At 43.2% G+C, this 21,950-nt stretch overlaps 1 protein-coding gene across 1 annotated transcript in view; it reads left to right on the forward strand.

The window, feature by feature from the left end:
- The window catches only part of LOC109886096 (reticulon-4 receptor-like 1), a 642,701-nt gene extending 627,382 nt beyond the window's left edge, over positions 1 to 15,319 (forward strand). Inside the window, exons 2-6 of the mRNA XM_031808600.1 lie at positions 5,433 to 5,602; positions 5,894 to 6,178; positions 9,176 to 9,334; positions 9,976 to 10,131; positions 10,924 to 15,319. Coding sequence (XP_031664460.1) covers positions 5,433 to 5,602; positions 5,894 to 6,178; positions 9,176 to 9,334; positions 9,976 to 10,131; positions 10,924 to 11,514 — 1,361 coding nt within the window. The 3' untranslated portion in view covers positions 11,515 to 15,319. The remainder of the gene's footprint in view (positions 1 to 5,432; positions 5,603 to 5,893; positions 6,179 to 9,175; positions 9,335 to 9,975; positions 10,132 to 10,923) is intronic.
- The last annotated feature ends 6,631 nt before the right edge of the window (positions 15,320 to 21,950 follow it).

A 21,950-nucleotide genomic window follows, 5' to 3' on the forward strand; every position in this document is an offset into this window, starting at 1 on the left:
TCTGTTGTACTAGGGTCTGTGTCTGTTGTACTAGGGTGTGTGTCTGTTGTCCCCGGGTCTGTGTCTGTTGTCCTGGGGTCTGTGCCTGTTGTACCGGGGTCTGTGTCTGTTGTACCAGGGTCTGTGCCTGTTGTACCAGGGTCTGTGCCTGTTGTACCAGGGCCTGTGTCTGTTGTACCAGGACCTGTGTCTGTTGTACTAGGGTCCGTGTCTGTTGTACCAGGGTCTGTGTCTGTTGTACTAGGGTCTGTGCCTGTTGTACCAGGGTCTGTGTCTGGTGTCCCAGGGTCTGTGTCTGGTGTCCCAGGGTCTGTGTCTGGTGTCCCAGGGTCTGTGTCTGGTGTCCCAGGGTCTGTGTCTGTTGTTCTTTTTGTTAGATGATTCAGGACATTCTATAATACCTCTTACTAGTTAAACTACTACAGCTGAGGCAGTATAACACTGTTATACATATTAGCGTCGCTACTGTCTGGCCCGTAAGACTTATAGTAGATGTTGTGAGAATGAATAGTAGATGTTCTGACTGTACATTACTGTCTTATAGACAGGCATCAGCAGCCAGCAGCATCTGGATGGCAAGAACCAGCATCTGGGTGGCATCACGCTACATCAACAGCCCTATCAGCATGTCGTGGGGACCCAGAGAACGAGCATTCACACATACTTCATCTTGACTGACAAACATGAGGGTACCTTGCAAGCCATCTGGCTCACTGGGCTGTTTTGATGAGCTTTGTCTTTGGTACCTCATCCAGTCAGGGTCTGTCAAACTTGAACACTTTTTCTACAAACGACAATCTACGACACTGATGTTTACACAACTGAGGCGAATCCCGTGGTAGCAGAGTTGAGGGACAGAACGTCGCATTAAACAGATCTGTTCGAGAAACAGAAATGTCTGTGTTTTATTTACAAAATGCCGCCAGGCAAATAGCCATGTAAAAAAACAGCTGAATTTAACCCACCTTCTTTTGTCCAGGGAATTCTCTGCGTTTTTTTAAAAGTCTGTTTGGTTCTTCACATTTATCTGAATGAAGAAAGCATCATAACAAGGCACATGACAAGCCTACCGAAGCAGTTTCTGTTAATGATGGTGAAGACCCTTCTACCGCTGCTAATAGTTTTGGTGATGTGCCAGCACTAAGCTGACATTGTGATTCAGCTCTGTATAATAAGAGTATTGTGGATAATTGTGATTCAGCTCTATATAATAAGAGTGTTGTGGATAATTGTGATTCAGCTCTATATAATACGAGTATTGTGGATAATTGTGATTCAGCTCTATATAATAAGAGTGTCGTGGATAATTGTGATTCAGCTCTATATAATACGAGTATCGTGGATAATTGTGATTCAGCTCTATATAATACGAGTATCGTGGATAATTGTGATTCAGCTCTATATAATAAGAGTATCGTGGATAATTGTGATTCAGCTCTATATAATACGAGTGTCGTGGATAATTGTGATTCAGCTCTATATAATAAGAGTATCGTGGATAATTCTGATTCAGCTCTATATAATACGAGTGTCGTGGATAATTGTGATTGAGCTCTATATAATAAGAGTATCGTGGATAATTGTGATTCAGCTCTATATAATACGAGTATCGTGGATCATTGTGCTCAACTCAAAGCAGCAGGAGCTGGTGAAACAACAGTAAAGGCTTTAGTTAGTTACATGGAAGAGAGAGTTGATGATGATCCACAGTCAAGCTAAACAGTCAGTGAAGTAGTGTCTGTCTTTACAGGAAACTGGCAACGATGATATAGATAGTTCAAGTGTTTTGGGCAAATAGAAAATCCTTTCAGTGTATTGAATTCTGAAACCAAAAGGTTGAAATATTTCTCAGAGAGAAGAGGGAACTGTAGATCCAGTTGAATATGTTCTTGGCGCAAGATTTGACAAGCGATGCAAGGGAATCACTGGAACGTATGACCAGGTTATTGTTACAGAAACATTCATGAACATACCCATTTTTGTAGACGTTTAGAGTCTATTTACAAAAAATGCACACATAAATTAAATGTGGCAGCCTGTGGATGGTCCCAAAGAAAGTCTACTTTGACCTGCGTGATGGATCGTTAAGAAACATTCTCTCTTCTCAGAAGAGACTCGTGCTCTATTCTCAGAAGAGACTCGTGCTCTATTCTCAGAAGAGACTCGTGCTCTATTCTCAGAAGAGACTTGTGCTCTATTCTCAGAAGAGACTCATTCTCTATTCTCAGAAGAGACTCGTGCTCTATTCTCAGAAGAGACTTGTGCTCTATTCTCAGAAGAGACTCATTCTCTATTCTCAGAAGAGACTCGTGTTCTATTCTCAGAAGAGACTCGTGCTCTATTCTCAGAAGAGACTCGTGCTCTATTCTCAGAAGAGACTCGTGCTCTATTCTCAGAAGAGACTCGTGCTCTATTCTCAGAAGAGACTCGTGCTCTATTCTCAGAAGAGACTCGTGCTCTATTCTCAGACGAGACTCGTTCTCTATTCTCAGAAGAGACTCGTGCTCTATTCTCAGAAGAGACTCGTGCTCTATTCTCAGAAGAGACTCGTGCTCTATTCTCAGAAGAGAAACATACAATATGAATTCAACTCTTGTACGACGACTTTGAAACCGCTATTCCCCTTGGTTCGAAGCGTAATAAAAAACCCTGTTACGCATTCCTGCGCCTGTCTCCCGACACATTTATACCAGCGTGACAATTACAGTACTTTCATACAAGTGAGAATGTTTCAATTGATATCGTGCATGACATCGTGGAGGGCAGTTTGAGGTGAAGCTGCTACAACAGCACTTGCAAAACAAGCGTTTCACCTCAAAAGAAACGAGAATCACAGAGCTTCAACTATGGTTATATGGGAAGAATCAACAGAGACCAGCAGTGAAGTCTGGGTTCCAATGATTTGGACTTAAATGCCATTCAGTCTTGGTGTCTACTATGCAGTTTACCCACTTATCGTTGGTGGCTTGGTGTGTCCAAATGATCAACACTGGCATTTTGATCACATTGTATTTTCTCCAGTGTTATCAGATGGTATTACAGTCTATTTTGAAGCACTTGATTGCAGAACGCCCTGTTGAATGAATTTAATTCCTCTGTTTTAATTCCCAATTCAAATTAAACACTCTGTCAATTCATAAGAATTTGTAAGACCCTTATTTTATAAGAATGGACAGAGCCCCGGTCTTAAAAGTCAAGGAACAGTCTTTATTCAAGAGAGTACTGAGTTCATACACATTTTACCACAGGTTATAAACTGAAAATGACGTCAGCGTTTTCTAAATGTTCCGTCTCTTTTTGACACTGGTAGAAAGGCTCTATAGCTCTCAAGCCTTCCCTCCTCGCCTAGAGCCAAGGTCAGTCAGTGTAGATGAGCATTCTAGTCAGTCTGGAGATATAGTTTATTCATTTGTACCAAGGAACAGACAGTCATTGTTCTAAACTCTTGACCACATTCACACACACATTATCTTCAGTACTGGGATCAAGAAAGAAAACTCATACATATATAGTATTCAGATTAGTACATATACAGTAACACACTAGTATTCTAATTAGTCAGTCCTGATTGAAATGTATCCATAATTAGTCATTAGATGGTTAAAAAAATCCCTTAACACGCCCACAGATTGTTTTAGCATTTGTTTCCTGGGAAAAGGTTGTAACCAAAGCATAATTTTACGATGTATTCTGAAAATCAGGCCAATTCTCAATAGCTGGTATATGCACTATGAAGCAAAGCACTTATTCTAAATGTTTTGAAATGTAAAGAAGTGAAAAGCTTTAAAAACATAACTAAAACATTGGCCAAGAAACACCAAAGTGCCATGGCAACAACTGGCAAACATTTGACCTAGAATGATTGGATAATTGGTCCAGAGAAAATGGTCGCCTTGAATCTGATGCAATGGAAGAAGCTGATGAGATAGGATGCCTTCTTCCAGGAGTCTGAGTGTAAAATGGGTCAAACATCAAGGGAATGTAACAGTATACTGTTCAGATTTGGTTGTTCGTCTTATAGTTCATTGTGAGATGCCAATATTTCACGAAATTCCAGTGTATTCTTGTAAAAGATGACAACGTACTGCCGGTTGCTTTAGACACACTGAGTCTTTCAACATGTCCGTGCCGTGCGAAGTTGTACGGACCAGAAAGGGACCCCGTGTTGTTGGTGGTTGAACATCTCTTCTATTTACAAAGCATATCGACATACAGATGTCATATGGTTGTGGTGATGATTCCAGTTTGTTTGTGATCCCGTGTTGCTTAGTGTGATTTAATTACGTTGTAAACAGTATCAGAGCAATTTATAAATTCTCAGACTAAGGGGGTGTGGCTTTCAATTCGCACTGTCCCTACTGCTATATTTTATTTCAAAGATTGTGCACAAATGCAGGTACCGTTTGAGCAGTTTTTTTGGCATCTCATGTAATAAACATATCCTCTTATTGCAATATTAAGAGTCTCTATGTTTACCCTGAATCGACTCAATTTATTTAGTATTATGAGTCAGAGTGAATTCGTAATGACACTTGTAGGAGTAAACATTACTCTCTACAATACTGAACAACCCTGCAGAGAGTAAAATAAAAAAAAGTGACAGTTATTTATAAATGGAAATACTGTACAGAGTGAAACGCAATGATGCAGAGTAAAATTTCAATTGAGTCAAAAAATGTATTTGTTTCCTGAGTACGTTTTAATCTTTTTTGGACTTTGACCAAATGTTAACATTTTCTTCAAATTGACCTGATTTACTCTGTCATTTTTACTGTGTAATGTTACACACGCAGGGCATTCAGGAAGTATTCAGACCCCTTGACTTTTTCCACATTTTGTTATTATTCTAATATGGATTCAAATGTTTTTTTTCCCCCCCTCATCAATATACACAATTCGTTTTGTCTCTCTCTCTATAGTCTTTCTCTCTCTCTCTCCTCTCCTCTCTCTATAGACTCTCTCTCTCTCTTTCCTCTCCTCTCTCTATAGTCTCTCTCTCTATGCTCTCTCTTTCTCTGTGCTACCTCTCTTCCTCGCTCTGTTGTTCCATTCCTCTATTCCTCCTCTCTGCCATGTTCCTCTCCTCTCTGCCATGTTCCTCTCCTCTCTGCCATGTTCCTCTCCTCTCTGCCATGTTCCCCTCCTCTCTGTCATGTTCCCCTCCTCTCTGCCATGTTCCTCTCCTCTCTGCCATGTTCCCCTCCTCTCTGCCATGTTCCCCTCCTCTCTGCCATGTTCCTCTCCTCTCTGCTATGTTCCTCTCCTCTCTGCCATGTTCCCCTCCTCTCTGCCCTCTCTCTTTCATTTTGGTACCAGCTGACTTGACAGTAGTAGTGCCAATAAAAGTTTTCCAAAAGATGTCTCTCCTCTCCGAAGTTGTGTTGCTGGTGTGGTGCTGTGTGTCCCAACTAACTCCCTCTTTCGTCTGTCAGGTTCTGGAGGTGTAGAGCTGCTCCTCGTCCTGTGCGGCCTGGACCTCTCCTCCCCCTGTCCCAGGGACTGTATCTGCTACACCTCTCCCAGCACCGTATCCTGTCAGGCACACAACTTTCTGTCTGTCCCAGAGGAGATCCCAGCCCAGAGCGAGAGGGTCTTCCTGCAGGTAAGAACCAGTTGATTACTCAACCATGTGTAGTCTTGGAAATTAAAAAAGCATTTGTACACAAAAAAAATGTAATGCTGAATGTCTTGGGCTTCTTCTTTTGGAATAGTTTTGTCTAATTATAATTTCTAATGTTGCCGTCCGTCAATGTTGCCATCCGGTTTCCAAAGAGCCACATCCAGACCACATCCAAAGAGCCACATCCAGACCACATCCAAAGAGCCACATCCAAAGAGCCACATCCAGACCCTAAGCGGCGTTCTCATCCTTTGTTTCTCTCCATTCTTCTAGAACAACAAGATTCAGCGTCTGCTGCGAGGCCACTTCAGTCCCACCACGGTCATGCTGTGGCTCTACTCCAACAACATCTCTTACATCCAGGCCTCCACTTTTCATGGCTTTGCCCGCCTGGAGGAGCTGGATTTGGGGGACAACCGTCACCTGAGGGCCCTGGCTTCAGACACCTTCCAGGGCCTAGGCCGCCTGCACGCCCTGCACCTCTACCACTGTGGGCTGCTCAGCCTGCCGCCGGGGATCTTCGAGGGGCTCAGCAGCCTGCAGTACCTCTATCTGCAGGTAGAGGAATAGAATAGAAAATCTTAGCTATAGCTAGTGTTGTGGCAAATTGCAAGATTATTTTATAATGCTTGTATTGCATTATAATGCATATAATTGCATTATAATGGTTGTTTTATTTGACAGAATAGAATAGAGTGTTCTGTTAGCTGTTGAGGTCCACTGAGGATGGGCCTCTATGAGATAGCACTGACGGAGGAGATTTACGATGTCTTTGGGTAATAAAGCCTAAAGAGCATTCCAGATAACATGAGGTAATGTTTTCGTGCTATACCGTACCAGGGTGAGACGGGTCCCAGTTTGGAGTAGGAGGGCCAGACACTGGTCTTTACAATGAGACCTGTTGACACAGCAGTAACTCTCTGCTATATTTTATAGCTATCTTTCATACAAATCTTAACCTTGTGACCCATTCTATGTATCTGTTGTTCGTCATGTAAGTTGAGAGGGGTGTATCTTTGCTATAAAAGATCTTTGTACTTTTCTGTTGTTACTTTTCAATTGTTCATTAGAGATAGCGCATCATTGAAAGTCAAAAGGCTATTGCAAAGCTCTTATTATTATTAAAAATATAGTCAAGTATAACTCTGACTGGTGTGTGAAGTTTGTAACTCTCCTCATTTGGTGAAGCAGAAATAAGCCACCAAACTAGCTACACACATCATGGCTATAGTGAGAACCTACTTTCTATATTTATCTCAGGAAGTATTCAGACCCATTGACTTTTTCCACATTTTGTCAGTTTACAGTCTTGTTCTAAAATTGATTAAATCGTCCCCCCCCCCTCATCAATCTAAACACAATATCTCATAATGACAAAGCAAAAATATATATATTTTTTATTTATTTTGCAAATAAAAATAAAAACTGAAATATCACATTTACATAAGTATTCAGACCCTTTACTCAGTACTCTGTTGAAGCACCTTGGACAGAGATTACAGCCTCGAGTCTTCTCGGGTATGACGCTAGAAGCTTAGCACACCTGTATTTGGGGAGGTCCTCCCATTCTTCTCTGCAGATCCTCTCAAGCTCTGTCAGGTTGGATGGGGAGTTTCGTTGAAGCACAGCTATTTTCAGGTCTCAGAGATGTTCAATTGGGTTCAAGTCTGGGCTCTGGCTGGGCCAGAGACTTGTCCTGAAGCCCCTCCAGTGTTGTCTTGGCTGTGTGCTTTGTGTCGTTGTCCTGTTGGAAGGTGAACCTTCGCCCCAGTCTGAGAACCTGCTCCAGAACGCTCAGGACTTCATCAAGGATCTCTCTATACTTTGCTCTGTTCATCTTTGCCTCGATCCTGACTAGTCTCCCAGTCCCTGCTGCTGAAAAACATCCATCATAGGGATGGTGCCAGGTTTCCTCCAGATGTGACGTTTCGCATTCAGACCAAAGACTTCAATCTTGGTTTCATCCAACGAAATCAAATCAAATGTATTTATATAGCCCTTCGTACATCAGCTGATCTCAAAGTGCTGTACAGAATCCCAGCCTAAAGCCCCAAACAGCAAGCAATGCAGGTGTAGAAGCACGGTGGCTAGGAAAAACTCCCTAGAAAGGCCAAAACCTAGGAAGAAACCTAGAGAGGAACCAGGCTATGAGGGGTGGCCAGTCCTCTTCTGGCTGTGCCGGTTGGAGATTATAACAGAACATGGCCAAGATGTTCAAATGTTCATAAATGACCAGCAGGGTCAAATAATAATAATCACAGTAGTTGTCGAGGGTGCTCCAGATAATCTTGTTGCTCATGGTCTGAGAGTCTTTAGGTGCCTTTTGGCAAACTCCAAAGCGGGCTGTCATTACTGAGAAGTGGCTTCCATCTGGCCATTTTACCATAAATGCCTGATTGGTGGAGTGCTGCACAGATGGTTGTCCTTCTGGTAGGTTCTCCCATTTCCTCAGAGGAACTCTATAGCTCTGTCAGAGTGACCATTAGGTTCTTGGTCACCTCCCTGACCAGGCCTCTTCTCCCCCGATTGCTCAGTTTTGCCGGGTGGCCATCTCTAGGAAGAGTCTTTGTTGCTACAAGCCGCGGTGGAGGCCGCGGTGCAGGCCGCGGTGGAGGCCACGGTGTTCTTGGATAATGCAGAAATGTTTTGGTATCCTTCCCCACATCTGTGCCTCGATACAATCCTGTCTCGGACAATTCCTTCGACCTCACGGCTTGGTTTTTGCTCTGACATGCACTGTCAACTGTGGTACGTTATATAGACAGGTGTGTGCCTTTCCAAATCATGTCCAATCAATTGAATTTACCAGAAGTGGACTCCAATCAAGTTGTAGAAACATCTTAAAAGGATGATCAATGGAAACAGGATGCATCTGAGCTCAATTTCGAGTCTCACAGCAAATGGTCTAAATAAGGTATTGTTTTTTTTTCTTATTTTTTTTCTGTTATTCTAAAACTCCTTGTTCCCCACTTTGTCATTATGGGATATTGTGATGTCATTATGGGGTATTGTGATGTCATTATGGGGTATTGTGATGTCATTATGGGATATTGTGATGTCATTATGGGATATTGTGATTTCATTATGGGATTTTGTGATGTCATTATTATGGGGTATTGTGATGTCATAATGGGGTATTGTGATGTCATTATGGGATATTGTGATGTCATTATGGGGTATTGTGATGTCATTATGGGATATTGTGTGTAGATTGCTGAGGATTGATTTTTTTCTTAATCTATTTTAGAATAAGGCTGTAACGTAACAAAATGTGAAAAGAGTCAAGGGGTCTGAATACTTTCCGAAGGCACTGTAAACAGATCTTAATTTGACCAGTTTCTCCACAGAAGAAAATGTATCCCGCATCAGGAGGATTTGATTATATATATATATATATATATATCATTTAAAAAAACATTCAAATGCTAAATTAGTTTAGATTGGCTGTGGGTTTCTACTAGGGTACTTTTTGATTTTCATGAGTGATCAAATTAAGATACTACATCTGTATTTCTCTCCCCACTTCTCCCATCCCTCCTCCTCATCCCTCCACAGAACAACCAGTTGGAGTTCCTGGAAGATGATCTGTTTGTGGACCTGCTGAACCTCACCCACCTCTTCCTCCATGGCAACAAGCTCTGGTCCCTCCACCAGAACACATTCAGGGGACTGGGAGTCCTGGACCGCCTCTTACTACACCAGAACCGGCTACAGGTACAGACACTCCAAAGTCTTTCTTTTTTTTTAACACTGAAGCTGTGTACTAGAGTCTGCAGAATTAGAGCTAGGCCAGCCAGCCCACCAGACACACCAAAGTCAGGACCTCCAGACAACCCCAAAGTCAGGACCTCCAGACAACCCCAAAGTCAGGACCTCCAGACAACCCCAAAGTCAGGACTACCAGACACACCAAGTCAGGACCTCCAGACAACCCCAAAGTCAGGACCTTCAGACAACTGGTGTATTACTGGTGTATTACTGGTGTATTACTGGTGTATTACTGGTGTATTACTGGTCTATTACTGGTCTATTACTGGTGTATTACTGGTCTATTACTGGTCTATTACTGGTCTATTACTGGTGTATTACTGGTCTGTTACTGGTATATTACTGGTGTATTACTGGTGTATTACTGGTGTATTACTGTCTGTTACTGGTCTACTACTGGTATATTACTGGTCTATTACTGGTCTATTACTGGTCTATTGCTGGTCTATTGCTCTTCCTATTGGAATGGGGATTTTGTGTGTATGTACAGTGCCTCTAAAATAATTTTATCAAGTACAGAAAATAATATAGAATAGTTGAGGATATTAATATGGCATTTAGCATCAATGGTTTCTGATCTAATGCAGTGGGTCCACCGTCTGGCGTTCCACGACCTGAGTCGCCTCACCACCCTCTACCTGTTCAACAACTCTCTGACTGAGCTGTCTGGGGCCAGCCTGGCTCTGCTGTCTTCCCTGGAGTACCTCAGACTCAACAACAACCCCTGGGAGTGTGACTGCAAGGTGGATTCCAAAACACACAACTTGCTTTTTCAGCTAGCCAAGATACTTTCACTATAGACTCATATTCTGACCATCTTCCCTTTTTGTGCTTGTTTCATGTGCTATTTTGATTTATTTATTTTGTCTTTTTTTTTCATTTCATCGTTTTCAAATCAAATCAAATTGTATTTATTTATGTATTTATTTATCTTATTATTTATTAGTATTTATTTATTATTTTTATTATTATTTATTTATTATTATTATTATGATTATTATTCAATTATTATTATTATTTATCTTATTATTTATTATTATTTATTTATTTACTATTATTATTATTTATTATTATTATTTATTTATCTTATTATTGATTAGTATTTATTTATTATTATTTATTTATTTACTATTATTATTTATTATTATTATTATTTATTTATCTTATTATTGATTAGTATTTATTTATTATTATTTATTTATTTACTATTATTATTTATTATTATTATTATTTATTTATCTTATTATTGATTAGTATTTATTTATTATTATTTATGTATTATTATTCTTTATTTATTATTATTATTATTCTTTATTTATTTATCTTATTATTTATTAGTATTTATTTATTATTATTATTATTTATTATTATTATTATTATTTATGTATTTATTTATTATTATTTATCTTATTGTACTTTAATGTAATCTGTCCTTGGGTGTTTTTAAAGGCATGCATTAATACATTTAATTGATTGTCTATTATTAAATGATTATTATTATTAAATTATTAAAATGTATTATCATCGTTATCCAGGCTCTGCCACTGTGGGTGTGGCTGCGGAGGTTCCGGGGCTCTACGTCGGTGCTGGAGTGCGTCTCCCCTCCTGAGCTCCAGGGCCGGGACCTGAAGGGCTTGAGGAAAGAGGACTTACCCAGCTGTTCAGCAGGAGAAGCCCGGGGAGGTGGTGTCGTAGGCGGAGAGGCCGGGCTGGGGGAGTCCCAGACGAAAGAGGAGGACTGTCGACTCCATCACAGGAACCACAAGCACCGCCATAACCACCACCAGCACCCACACCTCCCACACAGGGACAAGAACAACAGGGACCCGTCACCTTCACCCCTACCCTTACCCCTTCCCAGGCCGCCCAAGGGGAGTCACAGGAACTGTACCCGGGGTCGCAAGGGTGGTCAGAACGAGGTGCAGGTACTGAGGGAGGAGGAGGACTACACCCCTGGAGGGAATAAATACAACCCATCCGCCCCCCCTCGCAGGAGGAACAAGTGTGTCCCCATGACATCAGTTGGCCCGCCCAGTGGGGTCAAGAGAGCCAATAGTAACGTGGCGTCCTGCCCCGCTGGGACTTTTCTCTGCATCCTGTTGGCTGTGCTGCTGTCACTCAGCTGAGACTGAGTTTACATGTAGCTAATGTTTTATCAACAACACCCTACAGGACAGTTCAGCACATACACTTGTGACTGACCAGCTCTGGCTCCTGCACTGAGGTGTGTGTGTGTGTGTATGTGTTGAAGTGTTCTCTGTTGATGCGTTCATTTTAACTGAAGCTTAGCCAGTGGAATTACACCGTCGCTCTTTGATGATGTCATAAAGGGGAGTATCAGTCTCACCTCTAGGGGTTCTGATTTTGTGGTTGATTCCATTGAGAATACAAGAAGAAGAATACTACTATAGCCATATTACCTGAGAGGATACCTCAGCCATGATGATAACATGACCCTAACACGTTGTTGACATACTAGAAAAACATCCCTAAAATGTCAACTGGCCCAACGCTCTTAACCTCTAGGTTACCTGCTGCCCATATTAAACTGTGTTACTGACCCAATACTCCTAACCTCTAGGTTACCTGCTGCCCATATTAAACTGTGTTACTGACCCAACACTCCTAACCTATAGGTTACCTGCTGCCCATATTAAACTGTGTTACTGACCCAACACTCTTAACCTCTAGGTTACCTGCTGCCCATATTAAACTGTGTTACTGACCCAACACTCTTAACCTCTAGGTTACCTGCTGCCCATATTAAACTGTGTTTGTAACTAATCTACAGTACAGTGTTGTTTATGTAAACAGCCCCCATGTCTGCCCTTCTTTATTGAGGCTTTCAAAAAAGCTCCCTGGTCTTTGTAGTTGAATCAGTGCTTGAAATGCAATACTTGACTAAGAGATCTTACAGATGTTGTATGTATGGTGGACAGAGGAAGGGGTAGCGATTCAAAAATCATGTCAGCCCATATCATTTCACACAGAGTGAGTCCATGTAACTTATTATGGGAGTTGTCCAAGCTGGAAATCTTTGACACGATATCAAAGTGTGAACCCCGCCTCTGTTTTGATAAAAATAAATCATTTTAAAGCTGGGGGATGGAGAAATGTAACCACTTTCAAATTCATGGACAGAGCCATTGATGCAAGGAATGACCTTCCATGATTTCAAAATGATAGTTGTAGCACGTGTTTTAAGGCTATACAGTGTTTGTTTTGAGGCTATACAGTGTTTGTTTTGAGGCTATACCGTGTTTGTTTTGAGGCTACAGTGTTTGTTTTGAGACTATACAGTGTTTGTTTTGAGGCTATACAGTGTTTGTTTTGAGGCTATACAGTGTTTGTTTTGAGGCTATACAGTGTTTGTTTTGAGGCTATACAGTGTTTGTTTACATTTACATCATTTACAAACATTGAACTAAGCTCATGAAGCATTCTACATTAATCAATGGGAATATATAATATATATATATATATATATATATATATAATTCATTTATAAGTCCAAAAATGTGTCATAATTTAAGCCACATTTTATCCTGAACTAATTTAGGCCAAAATTATGGTGAAATTATTATTCCTTTGTAAACATTGGTAGAATTACATTTCAACCTTGACATTATGGAGCATTTTGTGTAGATCAATAACAAAAAACAAATCTGAATTAATAAATCCCTTTCAATTTCAATTTGTAACGCAACATTTTCCAAGGGGGGTGAATTCTTGTCATACCCACTGTATAAGCCATTCTAGTTGTGGAGACCCGCTGGGGAACAGACGTAAATTCAACGTCTTTTCCACGTTGGTTCAATGTCATTTCATTAAAATGATGTGGAAACAATGTTGATTCAACCAGTGTGTGGGAGAGGTTAGTGCCTACGGCTAGCCTAGATGCCCAAGAGGCTCAAAGCCCAGAAGTCAGAGGTCAATGATAGCTAAGAGGGGAGTTGAGAGGTTATTTAACCTCTCCAATAGCCTCATGGCTTGTTGTAGAGCCTGCCACAAATGAACATACATGTACGTGGGGGCATTTCAACATCAGTCAGAGAGGAATAATGAAGGAATGATGGAATGAGTATTTGGTACTCCAATGAGAAGAGATAATGGATTTAACTGCTGCTTCAGTGTAGTCCTCATTCTGGAATGTTGTGAGTGTTCTAAACTACACAATGGATCTGAGAATGTTGTGAGTGTTCTACACTACACAATGGATCTGAGAATGTTGTGAGTGTTCTACACTACACAATGGATCTGTGAATGTTGTGAGTGTTCTAAACTACACAATGGATCTGTGAATGTTGTGAGTGATCTAAACTACACAATGGATCTGAGAATGAGGTGAGTGTTCTAAACTACACAATGGATCTGTGAATGTTGTGAGTGATCTAAACTACACAATGGATCTGAGAATGAGGTGAGTGTTCTAAACTACACAATGGATCTGTGAATGTTGTGAGTGATCTAAACTACACAATGGATCTGAGAATGAGGTGAGTGTTCTAAACTACACAATGGATCTGTGAATGTTGTGAGTGTTCTAAACTACAAAAAGGATCTGAGAGACTGAACATGGAACGTTCTGATTCTACTGAACTGCTGCTATGTTTGAGGAGACAGAGCTCTGGAACTCTCCTCGTGAATCTGGTACCTTCGTTAGGATAAGGAATCTTCTTCATATTTCTGAAATCTTCTTCATGTTTCTTGAACTCTCTTCGTGATTCACAAACCTTCAGAGTTCTGGAACTCTTATTCATGGTTCTAGAACCTTCTTCAGGATCTGGAACTCTTCTCCGTGGAGAGGTGATAAAGGGACAGGTGACAGAGGGCCCACAGTGCTCCTTGTGGACTGGAGTGGTAACAACACCTCCCCAGCCTTGGCCAGCCCTGTCCAGTCCTACACTCACCAAGCTGTCCCCACAGTGACGGCTGTCCTGTAGAACGGTGGTCTCCAACCCTGGTCCTGGAGATATACAGAGCTTTTGTTCCAGCCCCGCACTAACAGACCTGATTCAACTAATCCTGTGTTTCTCAATTTATTCCTGTGGGAACAACGAGAGCTTTTGTTCTAGCCTTGCACTGATTCGGCTAGTGCAGGGGTCAACAAACTACGGCCCTATGAAATGTTCACAGAGAGGGAATTTTTTGTTTGTTTTTTTAAACACTCCAGGCCTTGATCATCTATAACTAAATAGAGAGTATCTCCACATCAGGCAAAGCGTTGTCTGCTGATATGATGCCCGTCCGTGAATTCTCACCGAGTGGAGAAGTGCAACTGAAGCACAACATTTGTCTGATGCTGAGCCGAAATTACAATAGATTTGCGTTTACAAAACGCAACAAGATATTTCTTATGCGTTTTACCTTCTCTTTTTTTCCTGCGTGAAAAATAAAGAATTCTGCATTAACACAACTCCTAAGTTTAACTTGCTAATTAATTAAGTGGCTGAATGAACAAGGTGATTGGACATGATGTTGCTTTCTGCCGTGTTGGATAAGCCTAAACCCTTTTGGATTAAATCATTTGTACAGCTGCCACTGCAATCTTTTGATTTCCTGACTGTTTTTCTCTTCTCCTTCCTCTGCCTGTCTGCTCCTCCCCCATCTTCTCCGAGCAGAGCAGGCAGGCCCGTTGCCCTAGCGACTCCAGACTCCACACAGACACTGTGTGTACGTACACGTGCTGCTCCAGAGTCAGTACTGTTCATTTGCATAATGTCTCTCGTTCACATTCCCTCGTAAAAGTTCAAACTCACCAAAAAATGGCATTCGGTGGCCTACCTATGTATGTATAACTTTATAAGTTGGACTGCCATTTGCGCTCGTTAGAATATTTAGCTAGCAGGCTCCAAGGAAATCCGCAAAATTCGCTATTTCCCCCCCCCCACACACACACACACTAAGCCGGTAATACCTTAAATCCCAGGATAAGAGTCTGGACACCATCCGACCCCAGTGGTGACTCAGTTCTGATTAGTTGAATCAGGTTCGTGCACTTCCTGCTGTGTCTCCAGGACAAGAGTGGGGTGGACGCTGTGGCAGACAGTATTTGTACCGCTGTAAAAAAAAAAACTTGAGGTGATGCTATCTAAAATGACCTCTGTGTCCGTTCGTTGATGTGAGATTGACGTTTGTAACCACGGAGGAACTGGCTTGGTCCTTTCTGTCCTGTTAGTCTGTCTGCAGCCTGTCGGCAGTCTTCAGTCTGTTTGCGGCCTGTCGGCAGTCTGTCGGTAGTCTTCAGTCTGTTTGCGGCCTGTCGGCAGTCTTCAGTCTGTTTGTGGCCTGTCGGCAGTCTGTCGGCAGTCTTCAGTCTGTTTGTGGCCTGTCGGCAGTCTGTTTGTGGCCTGTCGGCAGTCTGTCGGCAGTCTGTCGGCAGTCTGTCGGCAGTCTTCAGTCTGTTTGCGGCCTGTCAGCGTTCTGTCGGCAGTCTTCAGTCTGTTTGCGGCCTGTCGGCGGTCTGTCGGCAGTCTTCAGTCTGTTTGCGGCCTGTCGGCAGTCATCAGTCTGTTTGCAGTCTGGCGGCAGTCTTCAGTCTGTTTGTGGCCTGTCGGCAGTCTGTCGGCAGTCTTCAGTCTGTTTGCGGCCTGTCGGCAGTCTGTCGGTAGTCTTCAGTCTGTTTGCGGCCTGTCGGCAGTCTTCAGTCTGTTTGTGGCCTGTCGGCAGTCTGTCGGCAGTCTTCAGTCTGTTTGTGGCCTGTCGGCAGTCTGTTTGTGGCCTGTCGGCAGTCTGTCGGCAGTCTGTCGGCAGTCTGTCGGCAGTCTTCAGTCTGTTTGCGGCCTGTCAGCGTTCTGTCGGCAGTCTTCAGTCTGTTTGCGGCCTGTCGGCGGTCTGTCGGCAGTCTTCAGTCTGTTTGCGGCCTGTCGGCAGTCATCAGTCTGTTTGCAGTCTGGCGGCAGTCTTCAGTCTGTTTGTGGCCTGTCGGCGGTCTGTCGGCAGTCTTCAGTCTGTTTGCGGCCTGTCTGCAGTCTTCAGTCTGTTTGCGGCCTGTCGGCGATCTGTCGGCAGTCTTCAGTCTGTTTGGTGCCTGTCGGCAGTCTGTTGGCAGTCTTCAGTCTGTTTGCGGCCTGTCGGCAGTCTTCAGTCTGTTTGGGGCCTGTCGGCAGTCTGTCGGGAGTCTTCAGTCTGTTTGGGGCCTGTCGGCAGTCTGTCGGGAGTCTTCAGTCTGTTTGGGGCCTGTCGGCAGTCTGTCGGGAATCTTCAGTCTGTTTGGGGCCTGTCGGCAGTCTGCTTGAAGGACGCTGCACTTCTTTTCATTTGTTCTTTCTTCAGTTCTGTCTTTACTTTGTTAGTTCAGATAAATGGTTCACCTTTCTGGTTCCTTTCATTCCTCCTCCTCATCCTCTGCATTTCTTCCCCTCCCTCCCTCCCTCCCTCCCTCCCTCCCTCCCTCCCTCCCTCCCGCAATGCGACCCTAATTTTGTATGTGGTTAAAAAACTACGCCAGTTTCAAGAGCTGTTTATAAACTACATTAAAAATAATTGTTCTCATATTGCTGAGATGGACTGTTTGTTGTCTTCTCCTTTGTGTGTGTGTGTGTTGGACTTGGACTTACAGAGAGAAGAAAATTTGGGAGCAAGGGAGATAGAGTGATAAGGGAAATAGAAATTGAGGAATGAGCAGAATTTTGGATAAAGAGTTAGAAATGCACTGAAATAAGGAAATTAAGGAGACCGATTAACATGCACACAGAGATAAACACACTATCTGTCATACGCAGACACACACAATATTTTTTACGTCCTTCATGCCCTAGTTCTGTTTCCCTCACCCTCATACATAAGGGAGTCTTACACACACACACTCTCTCTCTCTCTCTCTCTCTCCCTCTCTCTCCCTCTCTCTCCCTCTCTCTCTCTCTCAAAATTCATGTCACGCCCTGACCTTAGAGAGCCTTTTTATTTCTCTATTTGGTTAGGTTCGGGGTGTGATTTGGATGGGCATTCTAGTTTTTCTATTTCCTTGTTGGCCGGGTATGGCTCTCAATCAGAGGCAGTTGTTTATCGTTGTCTCTGATTGGGGATCATACTTAGGCAGCCCTTTTTCCCACCTTTAGTTGTGGGATCTTGACTATGTTTGTGTTGTTTTCTGTAGCTTCACGTTCTGTTGTAGTTTGTTATTTTACCACGCTGCTCCTTTGTCTAATCAATCTCTAAACGATCGTGACAGAAGATCCCACCACCAAAGGACCAAGCAGCGTGAGCAGGAGGAGCAGGGATCCTGGGCCCAGGAGAAAAGGGAGTGGAGGACATCTTAGACAATGGGAGGAGATTATGGCAGAAGACAAGTCCCTGCCATGGAAGCCGGCGGAGGCAGCGAAGGAGGATCAACGACATGCAGTAAACTGTGTTATTTTATGGCTGGTTATGACACCTACGTAAGAGTATCAAAACCCACTAAACCTACCACACAAAGCAAAACATTCTACTACACCATAGTCTACTTGTCAACAGTATGTTTATGTTATATCATTTTTTTTGTTTAATTGACCATGTTAAAGGATCATTGTAGGTGCGAAAACATCGATGTCAGACATGCACCTACCCCAATGCTCTGTTGCTGATGACTGGGATGAATGCAGGAGCAGATTTCAGGAGCAGGACAAAACATCCTCTTTGTGACTGATGACTCATATACGGGCCTGTACGTGATTGGCCTATCTGGCTTATATGATTATGATGTCATAATGCTTCCTGACAGTGTCATGAAGTGTATTTTCCACACATTCTTTCAAAAAATATAATGAAGAAAAAAAACATCATTGTAAAGAATTCATTACAACAACAACAACAAAAGAATTTAAAAACGAAAGGAAACTTCTTGGCAGCAATAAAACTCATTTGAATAAATATTAAGAAATATGTACTAAAATATGAATGATTTAAAATTGCTTAAATTAAGGAAACCATGCGGCACAAATGTATTGCTGTAAATTGCTTACGGATAGTCATGGACTACAATACCCAGACATCATTTACAATTGCGGATAGTCATGGACTACAATACCCAGATATCATTTACAATTACGGATAGCCATGGATGACAATACCCAGACATCATTTACAATTACGGATAGCCATGGACTACAATACCCAAACATCATTTACAATTACGGATAGCCATGGACTACAATACCCAAATCAAATCAAATCAAATTTTATTTGTCACATACACATGGTTAGCAGATGTTAATGTGAGTGTAGCGAAATGCTTGTGCTTCTAGTTCCGACAATGCAGTAATAACGAACAAGTAATCTAACTAACAATTCCCCAAAAAAACTACTGTCTTATACACAGTGTAAGGGGATAAGGAATATGTACATAAGGATATATGAATGAGCGATGGTACAGAGCAGCATAGGCAAGATACAGTAGATGATATCGAGTACAGTATATACATATGAGATGAGTATGTAAACAAAGTGGCATAGTTAAAGTGGCTAGTGATACATGTATTACATAAGGATGCAGTCGATGATATAGAGTACAGTATATACGTATGCATATGAGATGAATAATGTAGGGTAAGTAACATTATATAAGGTAGCATTGTTTAAAGTGGCTAGTGATATATTTACATCATTTCCCATCAATTCCCATTATTAAAGTGGCTGGAGTTGAGTCAGTGTCATTGACAGTGTGTTGGCAGCAGCCACTCAATGTTAGTGATGGCTGTTTAACAGTCTGATGGCCTTGAGATAGAAGCTGTTTTTCAGTCTCTCGGTCCCAGCTTTGATGCACCTGTACTGACCTCGCCTTCTGGATGACAGCGGGGTGAACAGGCAGTGGCTCGGGTGGTTGTTGTCCTTGATGATCTTTATGGCCTTCCTGTAGCATCGGGTGGTGTAGGTGTCCTGGAGGGCAGGTAGTTTGCCCCCGGTGATGCGTTGTGCAGACCTCACTACCCTCTGGAGAGCCTTACGGTTGAGGGCGGTGCAGTTGCCATACCAGGCGGTGATACAGCCCGCCAGGATGCTCTCGATTGTGCATCTGTAGAAGTTTGTGAGTGCTTTTGGTGACAAGCCGAATTTCTTCAGCCTCCTGAGGTTGAAGAGGCGCTGCTGCGCCTTCTTCACGATGCTGTCTGTGTGAGTGGACCAATTCAGTTTGTCTGTGATGTGTATGCCAAGGAACTTAAAACTTGCTACCCTCTCCACTACTGTTCCATCGATGTGGATAGGGGGGTGTTCCCTCTGCTGTTTCCTGAAGTCCACAATCATCTCCTTAGTTTTGTTGACGTTGAGTGTGAGGTTATTTTCCTGACACCACACTCCGAGGGCCCTCACCTCCTCCCTGTAGGCCGTCTCGTCGTTGTTGGTAATCAAGCCTACCACTGTTGTGTCGTCCGCAAACTTGATGATTGAGTTGGAGGCGTGCGTGGCCACGCAGTCGTGGGTAAACACGGAGTACAGGAGAGGGCTCAGAACGCACCCTTGTGGGGCCCCAGTGTTGAGGATCAACGGGGAGGAGATGTTGTTGCCTACCCTCACCACCTGGGGGCGGCCCATCAGGAAGTCCAGTACCCAGTTGCACAGGGCGCGGTCGAGACCCAGGGTCTCGAGCTTGATGACGAGCTTGGAGGGTACTATGGTGTTGAATGCCGAGCTGTAGTCGATGAACAGCATTCTCACATAGGTATTCCTCTTGTCCAGATGGGTTAGGGCAGTGTGCAGTGTGGTTGAGATTGCATCGTCTGTGGACCTATTTGGGCGGTAAGCAAATTGGAGTGGGTCTAGGGTGTCAGGTAGGGTGGAGGTGATATGGTCCTTGACTAGTCTCTCAAAGCACTTCATGATGACGGATGTGAGTGCTACAGGGCGGTAGTCGTTTAGCTCAGTTACCTTAGCTTTCTTGGGAACAGGAACAATGGTGGCCCTCTTGAAGCATGTGGGAACAGCAGACTGGTATAGGGATTGATTGAATATGTCCGTAAACACACCGGCCAGCTGGTCTGCGCATGCTCTGAGGGCGCGGCTGGGGATGCCGTCTGGGCCTGCAGCCTTGCGAGGGTTAACACGTTTAAATGTCTTACTCACCTCGGCTGCAGTGAAGGAGAGACCGCATGTTTTCGTTGCAGGCCGTGTCAGTGGCACAGTATTGTCCTCAAAGCGGGCAAAAAAGTTATTTAGTCTGCCTGGGAGCAAGACATCCTGGTCCATGACTGGGCTGGATTTCTTCCTGTAGTCCGTGATTGACTGTAGACCCTGCCACATGCCTCTTGTGTCTGAGCCGTTGAATTGAGATTCTACTTTGTCTCTGTACTGACACTTAGCTTGTTTGATAGCCTTGCGGAGGGAATAGCTGCACTGTTTGTATTCGGTCATGTTACCAGACACCTTGCCCTGATTAAAAGCAGTGGTACGCGCTTTCAGTTTCACACGAATGCTGCCATCAATCCACGGTTTCTGGTTAGGGAATGTTTTAATCGTTGCTATGGGAACGACATCTTCAACGCACGTTCTAATGAACTCGCACACCGAATCAGTATATTCATCAATGTTGTTATCTGACGCAATACGAAACATCTCCCAGTCCACGTGATGGAAGCAGTCTTGGAGTGTGGAGTCAGCTTGGTCGGACCAGCGTTGGACAGACCTCAGCGTGGGAGCTTCTTGTTTTAGTTTCTGTCTGTAGGCAGGGATCAACAAAATGGAGTCGTGGTCAGCTTTTCCGAAAGGGGGGCGGGGCAGGGCCTTATATGCGTCGCGGAAGTTAGAGTAACAATGATCCAAGGTCTTTCTACCCCTGGTTGTGCAATCGATATGCGGATAAAATTTAGGGAGTCTTGTTTTCAGATTAGCCTTGTTCAAATCCCCAGCTACAATGAATGCAGCCTCCGGATAAATTGTTTCCAGTTTGCAGAGAGTTAAATAAAGTTCGTTCAGAGCCATCGATGTGTCTGCTTGGGGGGGATATATACGGCTGTGATTATAATCGAAGAGAATTCTCTTGGCAGATAATGCGGTCTACATTTGATTGTGAGGAATTCTAAATCAGGTGAACAGAAGGATTTGAGTTCCTGTATATTTCTTTCATCACACCATGTCACGTTGGCCATAAGGCATACGCCCCCACCCCTCTTCTTACCAGAAAGATGTTTGTTTCTGTCGGCGCGATGCGTGGAGAAACCCGTTGGCTGCACCACTTCGGATAGCGTCTCTCCGGTGAGCCACGTTTCCGTGAACCAAAGAACGTTACAGTCTCTGATGTCCCTCTGGAATGCTACCCTTGCTCGGATTTCATCAACCTTGTTGTCAAGAGACTGGACATTGGCAAGAAGAATGCTAGGGAGTGGTGCACGGTGTGCCCGTCTCCGGAGTCTGACCAGAAGACCGCCTCGTTTCCCTCTCTTTCGGAGTCGTTTTTTTGGGTCGCTGCATAGGATCTGCTCCGTTGTACTGTTTGTAAGGCAGAACACAGGATCCGCGTCGCGAAAAACATATTCTTGGTCGTACTGATGGTGAGTTGACGCTGATCTTATATTCAGTAGTTCTTCTCGACTGTATGTAATGAAACCTAAGATGACCTGGGGTACTAATGTAAGAAATAACACGTAAA

The sequence above is a fragment of the Oncorhynchus kisutch genome, linkage group LG28 (assembly GCF_002021735.2).
Source record: "Oncorhynchus kisutch isolate 150728-3 linkage group LG28, Okis_V2, whole genome shotgun sequence".
Classification (NCBI taxonomy): Eukaryota; Metazoa; Chordata; class Actinopteri; order Salmoniformes; family Salmonidae; genus Oncorhynchus; species Oncorhynchus kisutch.